The sequence below is a fragment of the Falco naumanni genome, chromosome 7 (assembly GCF_017639655.2).
Source record: "Falco naumanni isolate bFalNau1 chromosome 7, bFalNau1.pat, whole genome shotgun sequence".
In the NCBI taxonomy this organism is placed as follows: Eukaryota; Metazoa; Chordata; class Aves; order Falconiformes; family Falconidae; genus Falco; species Falco naumanni.
In genome coordinates this window covers 17,432,160-17,454,641 of record NC_054060.1, presented here as the reverse complement: position 1 = coordinate 17,454,641, position 22,482 = coordinate 17,432,160, and the positions used below count along the sequence as shown (strand labels likewise).

At 35.5% G+C, this 22,482-nt stretch overlaps 1 protein-coding gene across 3 annotated transcripts in view; it reads left to right on the top strand.

Moving 5' to 3' along the window:
• WDR72 (WD repeat domain 72) overlaps window positions 1–22,482 on the top strand; it is a 128,056-nt gene that overhangs the window by 43,372 nt on the left and 62,202 nt on the right. For all 3 annotated transcript variants that reach the window (XM_040602195.1, XM_040602193.1, XM_040602196.1), the window contains one exon: window positions 3,825–4,030. In XM_040602195.1, the coding sequence (XP_040458129.1) occupies window positions 3,825–4,030 (206 nt within the window). The remainder of the gene's footprint in view (window positions 1–3,824; window positions 4,031–22,482) is intronic.

Sequence of the window (22,482 nt, the reverse complement as noted above, 5' to 3'; positions counted from 1 at the left end):
AGCTGCCCAGGAGAGTGAAATACTCCATTCTTATCTGTTCCTGAGACTTGGTTGCCATGGTCACAGCTTTAGAGAGATAAAGACTTTCTTTTCCTGTATTTTGTATGTATAGTAGGGGGTCGTAGCAGTGGTGTTGCTGCTGTGTAGAAACCCCTATCTTTCCCCTTTTAATTCATTGTTATTTTATTCTCCCTAATCAAAAGGTATTAGGCTTATTTGTGTTTAAAATACTTCAGGTGTGATAGTTGTCTTAATTTCTGTCCTCTTTTCTGTACCCCATGTACAGGCTGTGTCTTTTCTTACTGTTTGTATTTTTGTTTTCCTTTAAAATCAGAGACAGTGTATTTCTACAAATAACTGTTTCTGGAACAAACCTTGTCCTGCCCCAGTACTTTTTGACTGTCGCAGTGATCAGAATGTCTTTGTTGTGTACATAGGTTTCTCTATCCTTCCCCCCACCCTGTTTGTTTCTCTTAAAGATGTAGTCAGGAATCACAGAATACAGATCTCTCCCTTTGTTTTCTTTCTGCCACCTGCTCACTCTGAAAAAATGAGGGTTTTGGGCTCTTCAGAAGTGTAAAGTACACTGGATAAAAAAAATACTTTGTAATACTTTCATGATCATCCACTCCCTTCCATCATACCCACTTTCCTGTGCACTTTGTGCCCTTTTATTGCAGACCGAGATGTATACACAAATCTGTATGTATATACAGACATATAGATTTATGATTAAGAACTTTATGCAAGAAAGCATATTTTCTAAGGAAGGAATCATCTTCTAGAAGGTGCTGCTTAGAAGGGATTTGAGATACCTGTTATGAAACACATCAATAATTTAAAGAGAGAACTCTCTTTTTTTTAAATTGATTTTATGATATCATAGCCTTCTGTCACTAAGAAACTAAGCTGGTTATCCAGGGCATTGTTTTCTATTCAATGTTCCTGTCTATAGATGTGCTTTAAAAAATAATAATAAAGTATTTTAACTCCTTTACGTGAGAGGCTGAGGCATATTTCTTGCCTCATATGAACCCAGAAGGGATTTTTTTCAGTTGATAAGTTAAATTTCTCTTCGCCAAACTATGCATTAAAATGCTGTATTTGCTATGACATGATCCTGACACTGATACTTAGAAAAGAGTTTGGTAGGTAGCAGAATTATTCAGTAAGTTACCAACGTCTCCCGTTGTTTCTCAGTTTGCATCCATAAGTCTATAATACATAGAAGCACATCTGTCAGCAGGTAAAAGTAAGATATGTATGTGTTAGTGTAAAATATATAAAATACTAGTTTGCTTTCACATAAACAGGACTGCCTGTTTATTCCATTCAGGCCATGGTCTTCAAAGGTAAAATACTGCTGTCCCCGTTTTCTGTAATGTTTTACCACTTATTCTGGTCTTTTTCTTTCAACTAAAAATTTTTCCTTCAACCCAAAGTTGATAACTTAGCTCTGAAGCTGTTGCCAGGGATAGAAGCTCTAATACATGAAAAATAACACGTCTTAAATATATTTTCATTTTTACTCCTGAGTGTATGTGCATATATATAGGAGGGTAAAAAGTCAGGCAACTCAGATCTTCATTTTTGTTAGAAAAACATGCTTTTATCCTCTTTTGCCACTGTAGTATGATAGCCTTAATTAACTTACTGTGCTCTCTTATATATCATCAAGATTATTCCACAGAATGGACTGGCTGTAAGGGATGACTGGTGGTGAGGCACTCATAGATCTATCTGGAGCTAATAAAACATGTTTTGAAGTTCTGTCTAATGCTAAAGAGTATGTATAGTCAGGTCTTTGAAATTCAATACCACGCCCACCAAATTCTTGGATTTATTAAAAATGTATCATAATCTTTGCCTTAGATCCTTGCCCATAAAAATAACAGGATACCTGGTGATTTCATAGGGATATTATAACAGTCTTTCTGAAATAATTGTAGTACTCCAGTAGTGAATTGCACAGACAAAAGTAATACAGAAAAGAAGGATGGTTATATATGTGCTTATACATATAAATATTCCCCATATAGTGGACTTGCCACAGAAGGTAGTAGAGAAAACTTAGTCCTTCATACTTAATAAGGGAGAGCAACTACTTTCTTGGTGACTTTTGTTTGTCTTTTGCTCTGAATGATACACGGAATTCTGTGGGGAAATAGGACATGCTTATAGCTTGAAAGACTACATTGCATATATAAAGAGGCCAAAATAATATTTGCTGAGTGATTGTATTATTTCCAAGGTTCTTAACTTTTCAAATGCTGTAATACTTTTAAGAATGTCTTTGCTCGCATGTCTAGTATGAATTGTATAATCTTTCCTTGTAGGCATCTATTTATACGTTTTTTGTGTTCCTGAACTATCGAGATGTTACAATATTGGGAGCTTTGTAACCAGTACTGTTTTGAAGTATTTTTAGACAACTGTAGACAGTTGGACTGCTAAGAATCTTTAGGCAACTTGCTTTCCTTCCAGTAAATATTCTGTTCTGTAATCATCCCTGATGCTGCAAATTCTGGGGAGGGATGAAGAAAATGACATATTAAACGCAAATGAGGCTGATCCTTATTTTTTCAGTGCAACATTATAGTAATCTACAGTATTTAATAGATTTTGTAGGAGACAAAGAATTGGTTGCATTACTTTTTCTGCTCTGAATTTGAAGACTCTTGGTCATATAGGTAACAAGTGATACTACAGTGAACAGAAATGGATAAGTTTCAGAGAAATAATTTCAGATGAAGAGATTTTATACACACATACACACACAAACGCTTATTGTATGAGATCCCTCATTCCCAGTCCAATATTTTTAGTAGGTGTACCACTGAAGTTCTATCAAGTAACACATTTTTTCTGGTAGCAGTGAAAAGGAAAACTCATGTTGTATTACTTGAGGCTACAAAGAATTCAAACTTTAGGGAAAAAAAACATTTCACATTATAGGAGATATTTAATGCTTTTTAAATCCTTCACATGTTTTATCTCTGATACTTATAGGAAACACGCAATTTCTTATGAGTTTAATTCCTGTAAAAAATGCCTAGTATACAATAGAAGCTCATTTCAAATACATTTAAGCTCATTTAGATCTCTTTAGTGTTAGTTTTAAATTAATTACTATTACTAAAATTATTACTAAATAAAAATATTACTAAAATAATATAGCTGGGTATAACAGTTAAAAGAATTGGCTTGCCTAGAGCCACACAAGTAATGAAATAGTTTTTGAAACATCATATTTGTATTCTTGATTTCTAAGCTACTTGTAGTATATTCAGCTGTTTAAAAAGTGTCAGAGGTAAAGATGGGGTTTAGGAATAGAAAAAAATTGAGCCTTCCCTTGCTATTTGTAATCTAGAACACTAGAGGACAGCACTAAAATATTACATAAATTTGTTATTGTTTACACTGTTAATGATATGATACTCTGAGGGCTTTGTGAGAAGAAAATAAATCATTTGAACAGAGTTAGGGTGAGTGGTATTCTTCTGAATTTCATTTGCTCATTTTGAAAGCTGCATCTGACTTACACATTATTCAAAATACCTTAAGTTTCTTGTGGTCTGGATCTAAGGTATTTGCTGCAGTGATTTCTGTAGAAATTAAGCTTTATTTTTTTTAATGTAGTAATAAATTGTGTAAAACTACGTTTTTAAGGTCCAGAAAATGAGGAATTAGCTGTCTCATCTATAAATGTTTCATGATTTATCTGGTAATGTGAAACGTACTATGTTAATGCTGTAATAATTACATTGTAATATGAAATAGTGTAGTTCCTTGAAAAAATTACAGCTTCTATTGTGTTTCTCTAGGCACATTGGAACGACATGAAACAGGTGAAACAGCAAAAGCAATTCTTACTTCCACTGAAGATTCAGAGGACTTAGTGGCAGATGCTTTGCTTCCTGTATCTCAGGAGTCAAAAAGAAATAAAAATGCTGGACAAAAGCACTCTAGCTCTTATAAGCATGGCATGGTCTTTTACAATCTTACTCATAACGAAAAATCTTCAGATAAGGTAAGAATGAAGTGTAGAGCGTTTCTCAGGATCAATGAGTTGCGGTCCAAATTCTTTACCCTTTCACTTCACTAATGTGTAGTCCTGTGGAAGTGGCACGGAGGGTTGGTTTTCAGTTTGTAAATGCTTGTTCCAGCTGTCTCAGTTCTTACACCTTCAACCCCATTTCATAGAACAAATCGGGAAGATGGGGGGGTGCGTTATGCAAGATCACTAGCAGATCATCTCAGAGATGTAGCACCCATAGTTAAACCCTATTTCCTTATGCCCCTGGCTTATGACTGCATCTGTTTGCAGTACCCTCAGAACAGTTGAACCCACCAGTTCAGATGTACGTCTTGAGAAAAAGCATATCATTGTACAATGCTACTGGCCTTTCTGTTATTGCTTTTCTATGAAACCACAGATTCCTGTTGTTGTTCAGTGCTAGTTTTTATTGGGTGGGTTGTTGGTTTTTTTTCTGTTTTCATAGAACAGAGTACAAGGGCCTTATATTTACACTGGGGCAGCAAAGCTGGTGATGGGTCTGGAGCACAAGTCTTATGAGGAGCTGCTGAGGGAACTGGGGTTGTTTAGTCTGGGGAAGAGGAGACTCAGGGAGGATCATATTGCTCTCTACAGCTGCCTGAAAGGGGCTGTAGGCAGGTGGGAGCAGGTCTCTTCTCCCAGATAACTAGCAACAGGACAAGAGGAAACAGCCTCAAGTTGCACCAGGGGAGGTTTGGATTAGATATTAGGGGAAATTTCTTCACTGGAAGGGGTGGTCAAGGCTTGGAACAGGCTGCCTAGGGAGGAGGTGGAGGAATCACCATTCTTGGAAGTGTTTGAAAAAACACGTAGATGTGGCACTTAGGGACATGGTTCGGTGGTGGACTTGGCAGTCATGGGTGAATGGTTGGACTTGATCTTCAAAGGCCTTTTCTAACCTAAATGATTCTGTGATTCTATGATTTATATTAAGTGCAATTAAATTTGGTACTTTATTGGTTAAAAAGAGAATGGCCATGTTCCTTATGAAATTCTGGGCTGCAAATAGGTATGAAGTCTTCAGGAGAGATTTGGCCAGGCATTGTACTTAGCTTTATCTAGCAATCTTTTTACAGAAGTCATTTAACCAAATAATTATGATTGATGGAAAAAGATATACTCTTTGTTTTGAAAAAAACAATAGAGGGAAATACCATTTTGAAACTAGTCTTAATGTGCTGTTAAAGTTGAGAAAATGAGTACAGGAACACTATATAATGAGAAGTAAGGTTGGAAGTGCCATAGTCATTCTGTTTGCTTGTGGCTTAGATATACCTATATTTTTATCAGTTATTTATAGATATTCAAAAAGCCGGTATCTGCTAAACATAAAATCAGTTATTAAAACTGCCTCAAATTTAATCCAATCTCAAACTCATTGAGGAAGATAGTACCTTATTCAGGTTGGAAGGATAATAGTATGTACATTTTTCTGAAAACCCAGTTTGTGCATCAGGCGTGAATATATTCACTGAGCTCTTGATACGAATGTATCTTAAGAATAGGCCCTCGATGTTGCTCGTTCATGTTTACCACTTTTTAATTAATGGGGTTTGGGAATTCCATTCCTTGCAATAAACAGAGGAAGTCATATCTGCTGTTCCTCCACCCTGTATGTAGATAAATACCTTCCCATAAGTATGTGAAGATGAAAAATGCTTTCCCTCAACTCACATGTGGAAACAGCCTTCAAAATATCACTAGCCTTTTTCTGGCTTTATTAATTATGGTAAATGAAATACTGGGTATTCCAAAATTCTGTCTGATGAAGTACAGCTTAATCCAAGTCCTCATTCTTGAATTTTCTGGTAGTCTTCTTTATTGTAGCTACAAATTTACATAAAAATTTGAGTTTATAATGATTGCTGTTTAACTCTTAATGTTTCTTTGACCTTTTACTAACCATAGTCTGATTTCTAAAGTTCTTTTTGATCCCCTTTTCTGAAAAGTCTTATTAGAGCGTAATCCTGATGAGCATGTTGTGGGGCAGATGGTGCACTAGTTGGCCATTGACACAGAATCTGATCTCACTCTTTATTAAAAGGAATAGTTTCTTGCCTTTTTAAAGAGGAACAACAGAAACAGCAGTTGTGTTTGGAGTGTAGTTTTGGTCATAGCTATTAAACTGAAAATTGCATGGATTTAACAAAGTGGCTGGAAAGAAAATGTCCTGCTCATGGAATATGGGAAAGTAGTTTTTGGTAAATTTTCAAGTCTGGAGTTTAGCTTTGGGAATTATCATGATAATATCACAAGTAATGGTAAGTAATATCACAATAGGAGACAGGGGAGTTGTAATAATAATTTATAGCAGTTTTCTTGATCAGACATACATCTGGCTGCTCTCTCAATAAAACATTCTATTTTCTTATTTAAACAGTGTTCATTAATTATCTTGTCCCAATGAAAACTTTTTATTGAGAGAATATTTTTTTTGTCTCTTAGGCTTACCTATGACTTTCAAAATATGCTTTTTTATTTTACCTTTTTGTCATTATAGACCTGTTATTTAAGTCTAATTTCCGAACAAGTGAAGTTCTATACTTGAGAAACCACTTTTCATTCATCAAAAATCTGTCATCCATTACATCCAGCTCTCCATCCCCATTAGAGTAGATTCTGTAGATTGGTGTGGAAGATGCTAGAGGCTAAATGTATAGGACGTAGCTGAACGTGAGAAGAATATAACAGTGGTGGTCCCCTTAATGCTTATTCCGGAAACCCAATGTGGGCTACACAAAATAAGGGTGGAGCTCTGCAACTTTTTTTAACGCTCTTTTGTTACTGCTGAAATGAAGGCTTGTTATGAAGTCCACTGTGTTTTTTAGTTCTTATGCAGGAAGCTGCTTTTAGTTTTTACAGAGTGCCATATTGACTCATTTGGGTCATTGTATTTTAGCACCTTGAAATAGTCTTTTGAAATCCAGGTCTCATTGAGTTAGTGACAGTTCTGTGGGTACGAGTTCAACATCCCATACCATGTTAATAAGTGTATAATGACTACACAGACGAAACTATTGCAAAACTTTCAGATTATCAAAAGGTTTTAGTATGTTGTATACCATGACTATTTCATTATCAGTTTGCTGCTTTAGCCAGTCGTGTATTAGGAATTTAACAACACACTAAATTGTTAATAACGCTTCCATTTAAAAAAAAAAACAAACAAACAAAAAAAAACCAACCAACCAAACACACACACACCAAAGTGGTAAATTTTAGCCTCTTTTTAAGAATTCAATTCCAGATTTGTTAGTATTGCACTTGAATGATCCTTATTTTGTACATGGGGTGATCCATATGAAGATCACAAGTAAGATTCAGCTTTTTTTCTTAATATTCATTATTACATTTTTTATCATTGATATTTAAGTCAAAATAACATTTGCAAAGTAATGATGTCTTTTTACTCCCTCCTAAGAAGAAAAAAGAAAAATATCCTCACATAGCGGTTTATCTTCAAAGGCTTTCTTTCAAAACATTTGTCATCATGTAAATCACAGATACAAAAGCAGAATGCTTTGATTTCATGGTGTTTTGACCATTTTAATTCTTTTATTGTGCTACACGTGCCAGTGGGAGTACCAATAACAGATGAGTGTGACAAACGCAGTTAACACAAGATCCATATTAATGTTGTCAAATCCCCTTGATATATTTAAACAGATTTTAATTATTTTCAATGTCAGAAGACCCAAAATATATTGCTTAATAGTTCTTCAAGAAAGCTTTACTTAATATGTGAATGTAAAACCTCTCATAAAAATGAAACTTTTATATTGGCCTTAGTCATTGACATAGGGTATTCATCAAGTCAGCAATTTGTGTGGCAAAGTGCCATTTGAATAGTGTATTGTTAGAATACTTATGGTCCACTTGACAAGGGCTCTTGCTGTAAATAGTGCAATTTGACTCCAGCTGTTAAAGAGTGGCTTTGACAGCAGCCAAATAGAATGGAGATGCTTTACTGCACTGCAGAAAAATCAATATTGGGTTCTTGTTCATAGTAACCTGTTTTTTCTTTTTTTGCAGTTTTATACAAGACTATCTAGAGTTCATTTGTGGAAGTTTAAATATTATTTTAAAAGTGGATCTGTTTTATTTTCAGATTCATGTCAGCAATGAATGATGCTTGTGTTTAGTAAAAAAAAAAAAAAGACAGTACTTTGTGGATATACATAAACAGTGTGGTAATGCAGCATTATTTCAACTCTCAGCTTGTATGGATGGATATTAGGATGTGGCTGCATAAGTTATGTAACTAATGACAAAAAATGGTCTTTCCTTCCTCTCTGTATTTTTTTCTTTTTGTAGTGCTATTATAGTATCCTTGTCAATTTTCGAAGCATAGGGATTTTTAAAGCAGATTTCTTTGTTGTTCTCCCTGTAACAACCCCCACAGATGTTGACAATCTGTAGTGCCATTGTAGATTTTCCTGAAGCATAGTCTTGCTGGTGCTGAACAGTTTTCCAGCAGTATTCAGTGACACAGGGTTGCTATGATACCTGGCCAGTAGCAATAGGTATTGAATCACTGGTCTTAATTACAATAGACTACACGCTAGATTGTGTGCTCATGGTGTTTATGTGGAACTAGCTCTTATTATACCTTTAAGTCATAGTTCTATTTGAAAATGGAGCTGTGTGAAAAGCTGGTTGAAAAAAAATTAAAATGCTTCAGTGCATCATATGATGATTTCATTGATGCACATAAAAAGCTGGATATGTCTGGGAATTGTTTTCCTGATGTTCCAGAAACCTTTCATGTTTAAAAGTTTCCTAGATTTTCAGCTTGACTAATTTGGATATAAATCTGTGTTTATCATGCACTGATATTTCTAGTGATTTCAATAATGTAATTAGAGCTGCTTCTGGGTAAAAGTGTTGGAGGAAGAACAGCTTCTAAAATTTGTGCAATAATTGCTAAACCTTGAACTGTTGAATTATACTACTGAAGAGCTAGACCAGTAAAGGGAAATTTTTAGAGTGTATAAGGCAAACAAGATAAAGATGGGGGGGGGGGGGATATATTTAACAATCCTAAAAAAGTTCATATATAAATAAATACATTTATTTATTGATATATTCACTTGACAGTTTCTTAAAATACTGTTCTTTCAGCATTAATGTATGGTGCAGAAGGTAGAGTCAAAATATCTAAATAAAGGTTTACACAAGATCTGTAAAAGTTTGGATTTATGCAGCTATTAGAAACAATTATGACCAGCGTAGCTAAGTACCAGATACTATAGAACTTGTAAATGCATTTAAAATTGACATACCTAGTATTACTTTCTCTAAAGAACTTATTATTCACTTATGTAATAGCAAAAAGTATGTAAAGGCAAGATGCTTGTGAAAGAGATATTTTCTTAGTAGAAAAGCCAAAATTTATATTTTTGTAGTTGCTTAAATTGAGAAACAAGAGTGTACAGAAATATAAGAAATATGTACTTCATTACATTGCTGCACAGAATGTGTAAAAGACAAATGAGGACTGTAGAACAGTAACAGTTATTTGTTTTAGTATAGTAAAGGATGCGATTTGAAAACAAAATTGTTATTGGAAGCTTGGAAAATCACTGCTAGTTAAATATTACTGATGGAAAAATTGATAGAAAAAGGGAAGTAAGTTACAAGCACAAATACCAAATAATACTTATCAAATATGAAATCAGGACTGGTACCATTAACAATGGTATGCTAGATGTTGATTTCTTTTATTTTTTGCCTTTTCTAATATTTAGACTATTATTATGAGGAATTCGAAATCCTGATAATTTGAATGAAGTGGATTATTAAGAACAAAGCAAAACATTACTAGAATATTTCTCCTAAAAGTTGATAATCTTTGTTATTGCTGCCAGGGTATTTCTGTTTTTACTGGGACTAGTGTTCAGAAGCTATATTTAGTAGTGTATTAATAAAGTACAATAGGGAAAGGAGTGAAGAAACAAAGGCGTGTGTGTATATATTTATTTCCTGTAACTCAGATGCAAAGCATTTCGTACTACAAATTTCCTGTGAAATTTCACAATTTAATATTTTATCAAGGGACTAAGGTAGCAATATAACTACAGTGAAGTTGTAACTTCAGAGTTATGAGATAAATTGTTACCAGTTAAAAGGCATCATGATCCTGAGAGAAATTGATAGCTTGAACCACATGTCAGCTTTGCTGAAAGTTACTGCAGTTTTATGAGTTGCTCCACCAAGTCAAGAATTGGTTGATTTCAGTGTTTTCTCCATTGATTGCCTGACAGCAAAAAGCTGCCATTGTGGTATTGTAGCACATTTCACTCTTGCAGATGTGGATAGTAAGTAACACAGGCTGACAGAACTATGAGAATAAGCCCTAAGTATTTATTTCAACACTTTGGACACAGTTTCTATATACGTCTATAAACTTTTTTTCTCTGTTATACTCAAGGTGACTGACTTAAAATTTGTTTTCCCTGCCAAGACAACTAATTGGAACCTGTGCTAAAGCTAAAGAAGGTGCTACAGTGTCCTACTAGAAATAATTCTAAGGTCAATATCGCTAGTCCTTGTGAAGTATTTCATATTGAAGGACCATTTATTGAAACTAAACTAGCTGTTACTGTTGTCATCTTTGTCTTCTCCAACACGTCAGCTATCATGCTGCAGTTCCCTTTCTTTGTCCCTTGGAAACTGTAGCAAAGTTTATATTTTGTTTTTTAGGGACGTACCTTCATGGATGGAAACACACGGTTTCTGTCTTACTGAAGTTCTGTTCATGATGTCTTACTCTCCACTTGTGACTGTTTCTTTTAGCTCTGTGTGTGGAGTTGTATACTGTTTGAATTTTCCTGTTTTCCACTTTACCTTTACTACTTTCTGGTCCCTAAGATGGAATTTCTTCTGTAGATCAGTCTCATTGATTTTCTTTGTAAGTGCTCTATCTAATTCTAATAATTCTAAAATAAGCTATCTTTATATTTTCATGTTGTCCAGTGATGATCTTGAGAATTCTTCACTATTCATGACAGGAGGATGGTAGAATCTTTACATTTGTGATAATCATCTTTTCTATTCTAAACATTAAGTTCTTGGCCTCATATAGTTTAATTAGTATTATTTTAGTGAAGTATCAACAGGAATTAAGATCTTTGAGAATTTCCTAAGTGTCCACCTCACACACCTATAAAAAAAAAAAAACAGCAGCAACTTTTTCAGAAATACATTGGCACCTTAAATGCAATTATAGAACTAGGTCTTGCAACACAAAACCTTACTCTGCAAAAGAAAGGCTCACTTTCTGCTAGCTTCCTTCTGGCAACTAATTGAATCTCTTGTCTCTGTTAAATATCAGAAATAAAATACTAAGGTAAACTGTGGTTAAGTTTAAAACAAAGCAACAGCAGTGGTTGTGTTTCCATTCTCCTAACATGTTTTTCTACATATTAATACTCAAACTTTAATTTGTTCTGGTGGTCACATTTGGTTCTTGCAGTACTTACGGGAAAGGATGAATCATCCAGCCAGATAGATTGAGTTTGCTTGTTTGCAAATAGTGTCCTTATAGAAGCCTGTGCATCGCTACTGCCTTCAGGAGGATTGAACAGCTTTCAATAAAAGAACAGTTTGAAATCTATGGGTAGAGACTTCACCACTGTCCTGATACATCCTAGAATGGTACAGCATCTGAAGAGAGTCCAGCTTGACTGTTCCTGAGTTTTCAAGACTGGCGTTTTCTAGGACAGACAGGATTTTAATATCTAAGAAACTAATCCACAGGTTTTTTGTTCTTTTTCTTTAGTAGATTGTCACTTAGGATTTGATTTAGTAATTTTTATGTAGATAAATTTTATGAGTGAGACTCTTATAATTTGATATGGGAAATGCACTATCAGAGCAGCCCAGGGCAAATGTTTCACTTGGAGTCAGCAGCCAGCCATGAGTTGGTAACTTAATTTTTATATACATCAATCCTTCTTAGGACAAAGCAATATTCTCATGCTTTTATCCTCCTTCTAAGGTCATGTTGGCAGTATCTCTGTGTTCAGCATTATTCTCACAGATATTTGGATGTTCATTCATCCAGTAAATTGTTCAGTGTACTAATTCCTAGATCCATGAGTCACTAGTCTGTGTTTTGTGGATTGCTATAGCATTGTTTGTCCAGCTGATGGTCTAGGAAACAGGAGATGTTCCACCTTACGGCTTACTCAGCATCCTAAGTGCTGAGTAAGGCTGAAAATGTTTTGGCTACCACCAGTCGCTAGGCCTTATATATTTCTAAAGATATGGTTCTTTCTATGCTTTCTATAATAAAACTGTTAGAAGAGACTGTCAAAGGTATTATGTTTAGAATTGCCTTTCTGATAGTGTGCCCAGACAGGTAGTGATACTAATTCTAGTGCAAAGCAAAAGTTTTCTGTATAAAGGTATCTATATATTATATATATTTATTGAAATATTTTCCGGGGAGGGGAGTAGACTTGGCTTCTGCAGTTGAGAATTAACTTGAAGAATATTCCGTGGCATGTGGTATATTAGGGAGCACGTGAACATAGGTGGCATGTGAGAGCAAACTGGGGTACCACCACTGACTCCAGGATTTTTACACTTAGTTCTTTGTATGTGAGTACTGAGGCTTAGAAAGGGTAAACGAATAAGCTTTACTTACCAGCTACTCTTTGATATTGTGTTATGATTTGTCTGAAGGATAACTTTTATATATACACTTGCATTAAATCCAATGAAAAATTAAAGTTCAATATTTGTGAATGGAGAGACAGACAGTGTGGACATGAAAACAAAATGTGAGAAACATTTAATTTTCATACCAGGTCCTTACATTGAGCAATGGATGTGTTAGTAATTCTCCCTGAACAATTAAAAACTTCTTGTGCCCGGAAGATCCATCTGGCCAACAATCTACCTGATGATGACCTTCCACACATGATAAGAAGGGAAGGTTTATCCAGTTGTTTTGTCTTATTCATCACACAACTAGAGGTTGATGATTCCTTGGCTTAACTACTTACATTGTGCCACAGACTCATCAGGAGTGATGCCGCAATTACTGTTCAGAGTGCTGCAAAGATAGTAACGTTCTCCACTGAGACTAAAAAAGAATGAAAGCAGAAAGATTATAGTGTTAGAAGTAAAGAAGCTGACTCTGCTTATGTTGCAGTTAAATGAATAGACAAATGTTGATGATGCCAACTCAAAAAATATTGTAGCCTTTTATCTATGGGAGATGGATTCTTAGGAGGATCTGGGCATCTTCAGTAATATGGCCAGAGTTGTTGTAATGACTAATGAAAGTCATGTAAGGCAAGTTCAAAGTAGTTTCTTTAAACTAGTTCATATGGGAGAATTCATCATGAATTGACACCTTTGTTTGGGACTGACTTGTCCAAATGAAGCAGCCTCAGGTCAAGCATAGGTGGCATGTGAGAGCAAACTGGGGTACCACCACTGACTCCAGGATTTTTACACTTGGTTCTTTATATGTGAGTACTGAGGCTTAGAAAGGGTAAATGAATAAGAAAAAAAGTTCTAAACGCCCCCCTCAAGGGGATCCTCTGTCCTGTGACTACATGAAGTGTCTGAAGGTAAGGAATATGAATGACCTTGGTATAGTAACACCTTTACTCTGTATGATCCTCGCCCCATGCATAAGGCCAGCATTGCTTTGGAGAGGGTAGGCCTGACCTGTCTGCCTGCTTTGGGAGGCTATGGATACTTTTAGTGACAGGAGCTGTTCACGTGCTCCCTAAATTCAAAGCTCCAGGAAGCAGGCAGGAATTAGACTCAGGAGCGTGCATATGTGGATTGCCGATAGGAGCTGTTAGTTTAGAAGGTGCATATGCTCTTTACAGGGAGATGGAAGTGTAGCTGGTAATTTACATCCTTTCTCCTATGCAGGTTCTTTTAGTGATGGTGCTTAAGAGCTTTTTTAATTATATACCTGCTGTTTGTAACTATTTTTAACTAAATGCATGTTTGCACATATCCTGGATTGTTCATCCTTTCAGCTGAGCAAGAGTATGAGAGAGCTGTGTATTTGCATCTAACAGAGGGATCATTGTTAGTAAGACTGTTCTGCATTGCTGGTTGAGTTGGGATGATATTAGAATGAAGGACTAAAAAATGTTTTGGGGAGGTATTCCTATGAAACATCCATGACATCCTGTACAGAGATATAGATCATAATTTTACCTCTTGAGAATTTATTCTTCTGAAAACCATGCCAGGCTTTAAAAAAAGAAAAAAGTATCCCATGGTTTTATCCAATTTAAGAGATTTTCAACCCTAAATCTAGTTAAGCCTGTAAAACATTTGTTACCTAAGGTTATGAACTTAACAAGGGAGGTTTGCTGATGTGATTTAGCTCAAACAAAAGACTGTTCAATGTTATTGTTGAACAATAGATTATTTTGCAGTTACAAACACAAAATGTGGTCTTGCGATCACATTTATATCTAATTATTACCAGCTCTTCAAGCATCACCTAGGGAATTCGAAGCTTTCTCCTATGTGGTGTATGGCTAAAATTTTGGTGCAATAATTTAGAGTAAGGGCTTTTACAGAAACTTAAGGGAACTTGAAATGAAGGTCTAAGCCTTCTCCGATGGCTCTGTAGTATCCAACTGTTTCAGTATTCTTCCACAGAATGGTCTGTTTGATCATGTGCTATATACTGCTCTGACTGACTGTCATGGTAAAAGGCTATATTAAATTTTCTTCTTGCTTGTCTTTTAATCATTAAAGTAATTAGGCTTTCTAAATTCAGAAATGACTTTGTACTAACTAGACATCTAACTTGTAGCAAGTTCTTAGTTTTATCTGTAGAAGCTACAACAACAAAAAAATGCAATTTCCTAGTAGATAAAGGTGTTGTGTTCACGGTATAAGTTTAAGATGTGCTATTTGAAATCTGAGATTTTTGTGGAACTTGCTAACAATATTTTATGCTCATAAACCAGTTTGAAGCCCCAAACACAATTTCATTTATCTTTATATTCTAAGCTTTATAGAGTCTGCAAAAGTGTCCATCTGTTCAGCTGAGATTGCTTCAAATAGTGAGTGGTCAGAGAGACTTAGCTGATAAAGGTCAAAGGAGCCTCTTGACCCTGTGATACTTGCCAAAGCAATTGGAGCATAGGGACTGATATACAGTTAGATATAGCTTGCTAACGCGATCTCCACTTTAATTGGTAATGATAGCAGGAATACACAGTAAAGTCATTGCTGAAAGAAAACAAAAAGTATCCAATATAGTAATTTATTACCAGTCAGTGGGTTTCACGCACTAGGTTGTTTTACCCCTGCAGTGGTCAGAGAAAGCAAAAAGGTACTCTAACACTTAACTGAAAATGGATGCCCTGCTGCTATCAGAGATGCATGGTGGTCAAATGATTGCCTGTGCCATTAGCTTGGTAATGTTTTCTCTATTGTAAACTCAGCTCCCCATGTTCTTCCTGTGCATCAGCTGCAGATTGAAGGCTTTCTCGTTTGTCTTCTATTTGTGCTGCCAATCATCAAGCTGCTGTCCACCAAGCACGTTTCAAGGAGGCAATTTTTTTTTTACTACTATCGACTACCATCTTTAGCAACTGAGGGCTCAGAGGATTTAGAAATGAATTTAATGCTTTAATTTACACCGTGCCAGCCATTTTGTGCATTGTTTATGTATTTGCTTTCTGAGACAATTCCAGGTTTCATATTTTGCAAAACTGTCTGAGATGGCACCTGCAAAGATGTACCCAAAACATAATTGTTTTTCTTATGTATGTTATATGTAATGGTACTATTTTTTCTGAGAAGGTTAAAGAGAAAAAATGTCTAAGCAAGTAAAGACATTTACTAAGCTATTCTGTATTTTTAAAAAAGCAAACCCAAACCAAACCAAACACAGTAATTCTTCCTACCATCAAGGATAAAGCATTGTGGAGAACAGAACAGAGCTGTCATTGGCAATTTAAGTTAATGCTTAAGACCTCTAGGTGTGGTAGCCATGCTTTGGTTAAAACAGTTCTTCCAGATCCATGAAGTCATAATGTAAGAGACGGGATAGGAGTAGCTAAATGACTTTTATAAGCAGCTGTGTGACATGCTTGTTTTCTGTGAGCCTAGAGCCAGGCCAATGATGAGATGTGATTCTGAGAAAAGCTGTGAGCTCTGAACTTCTAGTGATGTCCCAACGACTGGCATGATCAATAAACAGAAGTTTCTTAGTCCTCAACACATTTTAATTGGCAAATTCTACTCCTCCACCCTCCTCTTTTCATTTCTGTAACCGAGTGTTTTTTTTAAAAAAATCCTATTTATTGCCAATATTATTGATTGCCACAGAGGTAATGAACAGTAATTGATTCAAACATGTAAATACTCTTTAAAGTTTCTATTTTCTTTGTAGTATAATTAAAGGTCAGATTACAGCAAAGACAGATGACAAAAATAAGTGTTAATTTCCTTGAAATAAGCATATTGAAATTGTATTCTCAAACTTCATTGTGATATTTCAGAAACTGTCATATTGAGGAACTTCTTAAAGACTATAAGATGCAGTTATTTTAATGATTCTATATTAGGTTTCACTTAAGAATTCTTGTTTGAAAGGGTGAAGTACAGGATGTCTTCACTGAATACACATGAACAGACAGTAGGATGGTGGTATTGTACTGATTAAATTAGCAGATTTCTTTATAGTAAGTAAATTTTGGCAATGAACTAATTTTCCAGAGGAAATCTTTCTTATCTGACAGGCTTTTATCATGTGGTGAAGTGCACTATTGTATTGGGCCTGTGTTAAAACTCATAGTCTAATGACTGTCAAAATAGAAAGGTATGAATCTGCCAAAAAACCTCAGACAAATAAGAGAGAAAATCCCATGCATGCGCACACACACAAAAAAAATCACCAGCATTGCAGCTTCTGTTAATGAAAGAATCTTCCAGTGTCCTTTGATAACACTTCCATTAAGCCACCTTCACCCTCCCTCAAATCTAACTAAAATTTCACCTAAAAGTTGTTCAATTTTTGTCTCACACTTTCCTGAGCATTAAGTAGTGGATAAAGAAGGGGACAAATCTTTTTTCTAACTTGTGTAGTGTTAACGGATCAAAATACTTTGTCTCACAAGAGAAAGCTCAAAGGAACACAATTAAACCCCTTGAATGCTACGTAGTTTAAAAAATTATTAGAATCAGCAGAATAGCTCACATTTATGCTTTATACAGCATGCTTAATTCCCCAGGCACTGGCAACTTTGGGGTCTGTTTTGTGTCACTGTTATCCTGTTATGTTTTGGGATAAAGTGAGAGAACAATAGATAAGTAAGGCCAAAAGTCTGTAAGAAAAAATCACTCTTAATGCTGCAGGACTTGTTTTATGTAGAAGTTGATACTACCCATACTGTACGAACTGAGCAATTTCTTTTCAGTGGTATCAAAGTGACATCTAGGTATATTTTGAGTCTGGTTTGCCTTCTGAATATCTACCATGTGATTTTGCCACTTTATTTCCTTTATGTAAAACGGTGTCAAGACCATTCTTGTCAAATCTGTTTTTAGCACAAAACCCACAATACGATGCATCTGGTAAAGAAAGCGGGTGTGTGGAGAAAGTACATACATATGAGGAGCCGAAACAGTATGGGAATCCCTGCCAGCTAATGGAAGTGTGTATTTTAAGTGGAATAGCATTCCTGGAACAAGTTGTATCCCAGTGGAAAAAGGCCTTTAGGGATGAGAAGGCAACTAAGTAAAATAACACTTGAATTGTACTTCCCATGAAATTTTTATGTGATATGTCTGTCTTAAACCTGTTAAAGATAATGGCATAGGTTGATGTATTTGGGGGCTGCAGTAAGGACAGCCCCCTGCCTTCCCCTTTCCATAGACATGGGTAAATTTTCCCTTCAGTGCTAAGGTGGTTTGGTAAAGATGTGTAAAGGGAGAAGAACAGGCTTGTTAGTTGTGGAGCAGCAATGAATTCTATGCCAGAATAAATCAATTAAAGTGAGTCTTCCAAGTCTGTCGCTCCAGCTTTAAGTTTGCTGTCCCATCCTTTAAGAAGAATGTGAAGGTCCTTGAATGCATCCAGAGGGCGGCAACAAAGCTGGGGAAAGGGCTGGAAGGAATGTCCTGGATCTTGCTTTTTCCTGAAGGTAGAAAACTTGTTCAGCTGTGGGTCAGTCAGAGATGATGCACAAGAGGTTCGTGAGTCTCAGGGTATAATTTTCGCCTGTAGCCAGACCTCTTGCTGCTTTAAAGTTTGCAGGTGAAGGCCTCCTAGGGAGCCTTATCAAGCAGTGTACATCTGTCCAAGCAATAAAAATATTCGAACTTCCAGTTGTTAAGTGGGAATGTTGTCAGCACCCAAGTGGCTTTATTTTGAACAAAGGTCTAGCCTTGTTACTAAAGTATTCAGCTTCAAACTGTGATTTGCTAATTAAAAAAAACCAGTAGGCTATTTTGGAAAAGTTTAAATTGAGATCTAATTGATAATTACAGTAACTTCCTGAGATACTTACTAGTTGGGTTTTTTTGTTAGGGACTAGCCAATATTTTAATGTGCTATTAGATTAATTTTGAGATAATACATGCATACACAAAAGTGCTTCCTATTTCTTAGTTTCCAGCAAAAGTAAGTAATAAAGCTGTATCATGACAATAAACACCTGGATTTAGCCCTGAGCATGAAAATTTTTACACTTTATGAAAACATGACTTATTACTAAAGTTTTTTTTTTCTTGACTGACATACACGTCCTTCCCAGTAACTCCTTGTTAGACTTACCACTAGTGATGCACAAAAAAATAGAGGTAGCATGTTCTAGTTTTCAAAATTGAAGTACAGCAGAGGACCTTAACATTTATAGTCATTTTAGATTCATACACTTAGACAACACAAAGAGGGCAAAGATCATCTTTTAAAAATCTGGATAAAATGACTGAAGCTGTGAAAAGTCATACAGTTTGCCCTCTCTATAATAACTTACTATTAAAGTATTAAATTATATGTTGTTATGTATAAAATAATATATATAATTATATAAATTAAATGAATAACTGAAGAAGTCTTCCCACTTTTTCAGCTAATTAATAAAAGTAGATGGAACATTGGTGATCGGGGGGACCTGTTAGTAGAGGGAATCAGAAAGTTGGCCATGTCAGAAACAAAATTTTAAAACTAGCAGTGATAAACTCTGATGGATGGCTCTATACTGTCTTTCAAAATGATAATCAAAATATGTAGGTTATGTTCAGTACATCATAGTGTGGTGGTCATTTAATTTACAGAATTGAAGGAAGAATCTGTATTACTAAATTATTTTTGGACATGATCATTTGAAATTCACTGGGAGAATAGTAAGGCTTGAATGGCCTGATACTTGGATGTATTCCCTTAAGCAGTTCACGTTTGCAAGACAATCCTGTGGTAAGAGTTGTGCAAAAATTGTCAGAAAAAAACCCAAAGGGATCTTTTCATTACTGAAGCCATCGTGTTGGCAACAGGAAGGCCTCAAAGTGGGACTGTGTGGTTCAGAGACAAGTCATGCTTTGCTATTGTTATTAGCCTGGTTTTTGACAAAGAGTTACTAAACCCTTAATGTGTGTACATTTGAAAAGAAAATAATAATGGCAATATTTATCTGAATGTAGTAGGATTTACTGTTGTGAAATACTTCTGGAGAGTCAGAAAAGGCAGAGTACAGAATGTAAATATCTGTTAATCTGCTTTTTAGTAACACTCATCAAATGCTATTCCCAGCTCTAGTTCACGGTTAGTTTTATGGGTTTCCTTCCATTTTCTGTCATCTTCTGTTACAGAGAATAGCTTGTCCATATTTCCTAAATAGTGTTTTATGTCTAAAGCTTTAGATGTCCACCTTCCTTCAATGGAATGAAATGCCTATGGCACAGAGTTAAGATAACTTGGTAGATGCTTCTCGGATCAATGTCAATAAGCTTTCATATTGCCAATAAACATTTATTGTGGCTTCACACACTGTAGCATCACCAGATGCCTCAACAGATTGACATTGTCACGGTATTCTCCTTTGTTTGGGTGGTGATTTTCCTAAAGGTTCCTAAATGTTAATCAACCAAATTTAAATGTATAGAATAGAGAAAATGAAAATACTTCTATTAATGTTAAAGCTAGCTTGTGAATTCCAGTGTTTGCATTTCATGGGGTTCTTTCTATGTATTAGAAAAGAGCATAATTAAAGATTAAATTAATCCTAGTGCTTAACTTCAATGTATTATTTTCTAAAAAGGAAAAAGGAAAGGGATAAAAAAAGACCTGAACAAGCAGTTATAATATCTTACTTTTGACTCCCTATGGAGATCTTTAAAAAAGATTATGTATTTAGCGTGCATCCTCATCTGGTGGGAGCATTGTTCTCTAAATAACAGAAAGCCAAATTATGTTGTTATCCAAAATTAAATAGTCAAATAATTTACAGGTTATAGGGAGTAAATTTTTTTCCTTGTGTTATTTGTAGCTACAATGGTAACAGTTTAAAAACAGCTAATCCTATAAAGTCATAGTTTGTTACATAAAAGGAGTTAGGTAAGGGGTGGTCTTGAATGCAGTGTTAACTCATCTTTCTCAAGTTAAAGCCATCTGCTGCCCTGTTTACAAACACTACTTGATGCTTTCTTTTAGGATTCAGCTATTTTCAACAGAAACAGTTCTTTGCTTTAGTGGAATATTTCTAATTATCACAAGAAAAATTAACGTAGTGATCTAGAAAAGTCTATATCACTTGTGATACGAAGCTGGCATAATTGTTTGCAAAAGTATCACTGGGCTGAATAGTTGCTACTTGGTACTATCTGCTTGCACATGCTTGCTTGTAAAGGTGAAATAGCTAGGACTGAACACGGTGCCGAGAGCAGAGGCTTGTGCAGGACAATGAAAACATACCAGTCATAAGCACTTAAAGAAAAGGGCAAAAGCATCAACGAGGAATTTCTCCTCTCTCACGTCTGCTGTTCCCCTAAAGGTAAAAGATACCTTTTTAATAGATACAGCAGGATACTGATATGAGATGTTGTGTCACAATCTCATAACTTTACCATTGGATGATCCTCCCGTTACCTTTATGGAATGCTGCTTGCTAGTGCAGCACAGGGGTTCCTGTGAAAGTAAGTAGTTGCTCTTCTGCAAGCTCACCTGGAGTCTCTCAGACAAAAAAAAAATAAAAATCAGTTTTGTCTTTATGATGGAAATTTATTGGTGTTTTCTTCAAGATTCAATTCTGTCATTTAGTTCAGTATCTGATATGTTTAAGTTGCATGCAGAAGTAATAGGATTTTTGTTTCAAATTATAATTGGATATTTGTCATGGTTTTCCTCCTCAGAACATGAATTCTGAAATACTAGCAGTTTCATAAAAATATCAATGACATCAAAGTCTGCAGAGCAGGAGGTTCGATGAGGTGACCTGCAGATATTCCTTCCAGTAAACATTTCCGTGATGTCTGTGATTCTACCTATATAAAAAAAAAAAAAAAAAAAACAAAAAAACAACCAAACAAAAAAAAAAACCCACCAAAAAAAAACCCAAACAATTTTTGAAATTCATAATGGCCAGTCAACATTTACAAAACATTTCACTTTTTTGCTTAAAAGGAATTACTGCTCCAGACTTTATTTTACGTTTTAAAATGAAGCTAAAAACTAAAGTTGAGGAGGAAAATAAATTTTATTGAAAGAAGGTTATCCTTTTAAAATCTGAATATTTGTCATTAACTGTAACTTGTAGTAGTATTATTGCAGACTTTTCCTTGGGCGGTACATAGGTTCAGTCCTTTAACAATAGAAAAAGGAGCAAGGAAGCAGCAAAAGAGGCCGATAGACTACTGTGCCCCCCCTGGTACACTTGTCCTGCTTTCTGAAGCCCGCAGAAGCTGTTGTAAATTCTGTTACACTGGGTATACACAGGCACAGAAAGTTGTATGGGGAGAAGGACAGCAAGAATATGAAATATTTTTTTTCTTAATTTCCAGATGTGTATTTCTCCTCAGAACTGGATGTTCTGATGTAATGCTGGAAATCCACTCTTGCAAGTGGATCTTAATTGGAATATGGAATCTGAGGTAACTTGCTGCATGTCCTCTCCCTAAGGATTCAGAAATTGGCTGGCATAGGCGGCCAAGATAGAATGTCTGTCCTGAAGTATTCATGGGAAACTAGGAGTGGGGGAAAAGCAAGTATGGCGTGTTTCTCATATAGAGAAATATCTCAAGGACTACAGGACAGATTTTGGAATTTCCCCCTCTTGACTTTTTCATCCTTAGGCGCTTATTTCTGCCTGCATGTATCCTCCATTCACATGGATTTATATGAATATTTTTCTTCATTGTATTTATTCGTGTTCTCTCCTTTCCACAGGTTCCGCTTAGCAAGTATCTAATCTATAGAGGTTATGTCCTAG